The sequence below is a fragment of the Fusarium sambucinum genome, chromosome II (genome assembly GCF_050947815.1).
Source record: "Fusarium sambucinum isolate potato_lamoka chromosome II, whole genome shotgun sequence".
In the NCBI taxonomy this organism is placed as follows: Eukaryota; Fungi; Ascomycota; class Sordariomycetes; order Hypocreales; family Nectriaceae; genus Fusarium; species Fusarium sambucinum.
Genome location: NC_139293.1, coordinates 1,155,382 through 1,161,381, shown reverse-complemented (window position 1 = coordinate 1,161,381; position 6,000 = coordinate 1,155,382). Strand labels below are relative to the sequence as shown.

General features: G+C 45.4%; 2 protein-coding genes across 2 annotated transcripts; both read left to right on the top strand.

Moving 5' to 3' along the window:
• FSST1_007180 (uncharacterized protein) lies at positions 1–1,536 on the top strand (the record flags this gene model as incomplete). The annotated part of the gene is made up of 1 exon (XM_083223937.1): positions 1–1,536. The coding sequence occupies one exon, from the start codon at positions 1–3 to the stop codon at positions 1,534–1,536; it is 1,536 nt and encodes a 511-aa protein (XP_083083141.1).
• Positions 1,537–3,533: 1,997 nt separating this feature from the next.
• Positions 3,534–4,541, top strand: FSST1_007179 (uncharacterized protein; the record flags this gene model as incomplete). The annotated part of the gene is made up of 1 exon (XM_083223936.1): positions 3,534–4,541. The coding sequence occupies one exon, from the start codon at positions 3,534–3,536 to the stop codon at positions 4,539–4,541; it is 1,008 nt and encodes a 335-aa protein (XP_083083140.1).
• Positions 4,542–6,000: the final 1,459 nt, after the last annotated feature.

The window sequence follows — 6,000 nt, the reverse complement described above, 5'->3', positions numbered from 1 at the left end:
ATGAATCTTTTTACTCGTCTTCGGAGCAATACAAAGGGTAAAACCCCAGAACAGACACCGGACCAATCAACTATCGATCCACACCAATGGAAACTTCCATCCACCTACGTAACATCTGGAACAGGACCAACAACCATTCCCGATCCAAAAGTCTTTGCCAATGTATTCTCTATCCCGACCGAATTTGAGCCCGATAGAGTTGAGGCACTTTTGGCATATCCTGACGCCAGCCATGCTGCTGTACATCTCGCTTTGCTTGAGTGTTTTCGCAACTTGAGAGCCAGCGCCAGAGCCCTTGACGTCAGCGTTGTTCAACCACCATCGTACAATGAAAAATCCACAGCAGGCTCATCTGCAGAAACTGCACCACTGCCGGAGTCTCAAAGATGGGATTTTCTTATAAAGTTGGCTGTCACACGCTTCATGGCTTGGTGGGATAACATTGACATGGTCTTGAACCACGCCAGTGTCTATTCTCATCATGCTGGTAGCCATGTGGCCCTTCAGCTCACCAAAGATTACCTCCCGCCTCTGGATATACTTCTGGTGTGGTATTCTCTGATGCTGAACACGAGTGCTTACGGTGCTGCATGCCAATCTCATGATGGAAATTCCGCACGTCTCAAGAATCTCTGTTTCCCTTGGCCGGCTATACGTGATGTTATCGATATGGATAAGATGGAATTTGAATTACCCCGCGCTGCTCAAAATCTCTTCAGAAATCTATCATCTCAATCATGCGATATTCTTACATATCTCGACAGTCCTCCAGCATACACCGACTCTGGCAAAGTGTTGTTCAAAACGGATTTATTCAGCGAGGTCAAGAAGCATAATAGCTTCATCAATGAATCTCATCAACGACTTTGGATACGCTCGCCAGCTTTACACGGGTCACTGGGTCGTGCGGGCGGGGAGTATCTAGACTTTCACCTCCGAGAGCCTAATGCTGTTGAAGAAGATGTGTTGGAAAGTTTGTCCTTTGGCGTTAAACTATTTTGGAAGACACATCGGCTATTTCCTCGGCAGTACCAAGCTTTCTTAGTGGAGATCAAAAAGAACAAAGCAGAACCCAACTCAAAGGATGATTTGAAAATAGTTTTGGATGGGGAAGATGAGCCACTCGAACCCAGCCAGTACTGTTGCTGCTGGATTTGCGAAAGAATTCGAGACGATATCCCAGAATTCTTTCACGCTCCATCATCTTCTTCACCATTCTCTCCATCCACAGCTGCGCCGCCAGATACGGTTCAGAAACAACTTTCATCACTTCCTTCCGAGCAACTGCGCCAAATACAAGACGATTTGGGTTTTTACCTCGCCGTCGAAGATGCTCGAAAACGCAAGGTACCTCTACCTGCAAGGCCACCTACTTCAGCAGAGAAAGATGCAGATAAGATAGCGAAGCAGAAACAAAAGGAGATTGGATATTTACCTGGGTTGAATGAATATGTTGAGGTTTTGCCTGATGGTACGCGAAAGATACGACAAAAAAAAGGCAAGGGAAATAGATATTACTACATGATGGCATTGTAGGACTAGAATTCACTATTTCGATGTTTATGCAAAGTGTAGCGAATAGTAGAAAAGTTGACGTCCTGAGTCTTAGGGTACAAAATTAAGTAGTCTAAGAACTATAGTCTAAGGGGTATAAGGTGACCTACTAATTTCGTCTCTTATGCTTCCAGTGGTCAATATTTCCTCATAACTTGAGTAGAGTCTCTGGTGACATGTAACAAGATTGATAATGTCAGCCTCAATCTCCACATTGTTTGACCTGCCAGAACGGTCAATAGTCAGATACGTTAAATACTTATTAGAGTTTGCCACTAAAATGGGCCGCGCCAGAGTCGAGATGACAGAGATGGTGAGTTGCGGAAACAAATACGGATCACTTGGTGGCCAAAGCGTAGTTGCGGATCAGATTCGTGATACGCGCTAACGCGGTGGAATGACAGCCCGTGTTTAGACAGGATGATCCAACTCTAAACTCCCTAGTAGAGCATTTGCGAATCAAGTAATCGACACCATGGCTACAAATTGAATCGTGAGAAGTAGGTAGTAGATAAACTGCGGTAGAAGTCTACACTGCCTAGAATAAACGCCCGTAGTATTCACTAATCTTGGCCGGGGGGATGTTTTCACGGGCGGTGACATTTTGTGGCTTGCGAGAGACATAAGCGTAAGTTTACGGGCGCTCAAAACTCTGGGGTTGACAGAATGATGGTATTTTCTCAATTAAAGGATCCTGGAAATAAAAGTAAATGATGGATTTGTGTATATTGATATCGTTTTAAATCTGTGAATGAGAAACAACATAGACTACATTCCAGAGCATGACGGATTGAAGTTTCATGTTGGTACCCAAGCCACTAACTAAGTCTAGTACTATTAATGGAGGTTCCCGGGCCCTGAGACTTGCGGTAAAGTTTAAAGATTGATAGCAACTGATTTACGAGTCATTCTCATTGAATCAGGCCGTTTGTGAGCTCACTCTCATTCAATTCTGTGCTTCATGTGAATGTCATCTTGAGACACCGTCTGACCACCAATAGGGTACCTACCACATGCCACAGGCAGCAACATTTACTTGGTTATCCACAAACTCTAAATAGCGGACCCCCTGACCAGGGGGAGCTTTCAGCTTTGTCTTTTGGTGACATTCCCAGCTTCCTTCTTTGTATTTAATATTTATAAAATAATGACAACTCATGTTTTTGAAGAAAGAATAGACGGGCCCAGTACATAATAGCTTCAGCTTGGCATTGTGGTAGTTCATCAGCCAAGACAGATCATCTTCAGGGGCGCTTGGCGCGGGCTGTCTTTTACCTAGACTCAGGAGGTCAATGTGACGCGGGAGATCAGAGTGACCCGAAGCCGTGCCATTGGAAACCGAGGAATGTAGAGATCTTCCTGACTGCCGGCTTGGCTTGGAACCATCAGGTAATCTATGTCAATGGCAATATCATTCTAGACCATTGCCTTACTTACAAATTGACAACCACGTTTTGTAATCACTCTAAACTACGGATGCCTAACCTCCGTACCTAGACGGCCTGTTACTGACCCGACGGGATGGCGACCTGAATCATGGCTCGGCGTACTCCTCAGTCTTTGGCTTCTACACTAGCGGAAGCATCCATGCGATACCAAATGCAGGGGGACCATCATGACGATTTATTAACTGCTCTTGGTACACTCATCAATATACGAATACCCGAAAATGACGCGCTACCTAGCAAGTTGCAAGTGATCTTCATAATTAGGGTAACATTTCCAGGCTGATAGCTTCCCACCATTTCCCTCTCTCTCTCTTTTTTTTCCTTGCTTCAACGTTTCATCAGATCTTATCGCCAAGACCTACCAATCCTTGGTTTCAGGCCTCCCCCAGGAGACACACGAAATGAGATCTGCCCGACAACCGAGACCTAATTAATTCCGCCATTTATTTCTTTTTCTTTTCAATCACAACAAACTTCAACTTGACAGTGCTTCTCTGGTCATGACCCTCACAGATCCAACAATACCTTAAAATGGCGGTTCTTGGATCCGGCGAAACGGGGCCCATACAGGGTGTATCCCTCGCCGTCAACATGACAATCGCCGGCCTCTTCGCCATAGCCCTTTACAACTGCGCAGAGATTCTAATCTCCCTTATCACCCGCTTCAAGCGCCACGATGGTCTTTACTTCTGGAGCATGATGGTCGCCACTTTCGGAATCATCCTCCACTCCATCGTTGTGTTGCTGCGGTACTACAGCTTGGGCCCCAATTTCCTGCTCTGCGTCTTGACATGCATTGGATGGTACGGAATGGTCACCGGTCAATCTGTCGTTCTCTACTCAAGGCTACATCTCATCGTCGAAGATAAATCCAAAACGCGATGGGTGTTGTACATGATTATTATTAATTTCTTTATATTACACGTCCCCACGACGGTTCTTTTCCTCGGCAGTAACACCGCGCAATCGAGCCACTTTATCGGAGCTTTCAACGTCTACGAACGCATTCAATTAGCAGGTTTCTGCATACAAGAAACGATAATATCAGGCCTTTACATCTGGGAAACAGCGCGCGGCCTCAAACCCATCTTTGCCGTCCGAAAAGCCATGGAGCGAAAAGTCATACGATATCTCGTTATTGTCAACGTGCTCGTCATCCTCCTTGACATGAGCTTAATTATTACGCAATATATGTCCCACTTCAACATACAAACTACCTACAAACCCGTCGTGTACAGCATCAAGCTCAAGATGGAGTTCGTGGTGCTCAACAAGCTGCTTCTGCTGGTACAGCACAGCGATTGCAATTGCATGCACATGATGGGCGAACCCGAAAACACAGCAGCGCCGGATCCTTCGCAGACAGAATGTCAATCGGTCGAACGAACACCTTCTACCAGCGATATGCCCATGCAATTGAACGCCGTTCACAAGTTCGATGACGACGCACCACCGCGATTGGATTATAGCAAAAGGACCAACTCACTACAATTCTTGACACCATATTGTGAGTTTGACCGCTTCATTTTGTTGAATTGATCTGACACAAATTTAAGAGGCTTTCGAACAAAGTTTACGCACGACGCCTCGCCCGCATAAGTTCGGCAGCCACCTGAGCAAAAGCCTTGACCGCTCAAATGGCGTTTTCCACTGCCGGAGCCTTCGACGTTGCCCGGCACCTAAAAGGTTCACTGGTGGCAAGAATTACAAAGCTTGGTCAATTGAGGCTGTTTCATGCCTCGCCCTCGTCATAGGCGCTTGGGTTGTACCGTTGTGGCCATCGACACTTGATCCGGGTCAACGCTTGGGCCATAATTATGTCAGTCTTCACTGACCAACTATTTTTATCCATTGGAATTTCTACAAGAGATAGCGCCTCACGATATGAAGCGCGTCTTGAAGGAATGCAAATAACATCGGCGACACAAAACATTTACATCATTGGGAGGAGTTCAGGAAACATTATTTTGAAGGGGAACTACGGTACCCTCGTCATTTGGAATAGCAATACTTTGATACCCTTTGTCATTACACACATCTTTTCTTTATAGGCAGCTAAGCCCTGCAAAACCCTATATTCTTTCAAGCTCAACTGAAAAATTCACACATATGCACAGCATCTACACAGGCCATGAATGAAAGACTGAATTGTTCATCACGGTTTTGAGCCACCCGTCTCCAGAGTTTCAGCAGTTCCTCAGTGGGCGGTTGAAGCTTCTTCCTAATGATGCTCATGTATGGAATGACACCCTTACATGTGTAACATACTTCATACCCACCGACAACACCAACATTGATTTCCATCCTTTTTAAAGAGGGCATGTGAGTTGACGTAAGCCCAAACTCAACGGCAGGCGGTAAAGAGCAAATAAATTCAAGCAGGCAAGAGCTTCCGATCAAGCAAGGTTACTACTTAATTGCTAGTCATTTTGTTATCCGGGCATGCACTATGATGAATCTCCTAATTTCATCGACGCTGGGATTTTGTCTAGTTATGACATGTATTTCTCTTGCATTCGTCAAAAACAGACTTAGTAGTCTTTGCCTGGGTCTTTGTTAACTTGTGGAAGAATAGATAGGGATTAGGTGTCGTGTGCCAGTCACCCCTGGGGCTTTGTTCAAGGACGGTTCTCTGCCTATCAATATGAGACATAACGCTAATATCATCCATAGATCCCTGTGAGGAGCACAACCGATACAAATGCTCACAAACTTTGTGTACCAAGAGAGCCTGATTCGGTTTCACCCTGGAAAACAAATTCATAACAATGTCTGGAATACTATACAACGACAAACTTGCCTTGTCTCTGATAGCCGACTAGGCTTTCTGTAACTCCAAAGGTGACAAGTGGCCCTTCAAGACGAAAATCGACGGTTTCCCAGCCTCAGATATCAAAAGCAAATTGAAAAGAGGCGCTGGGGCTATGTGTCTTAGTCTGCATAATATTGCCCATCAGCCTCAAGAATATCAATGCCACTCTCTCATTGGTGGCCTGAT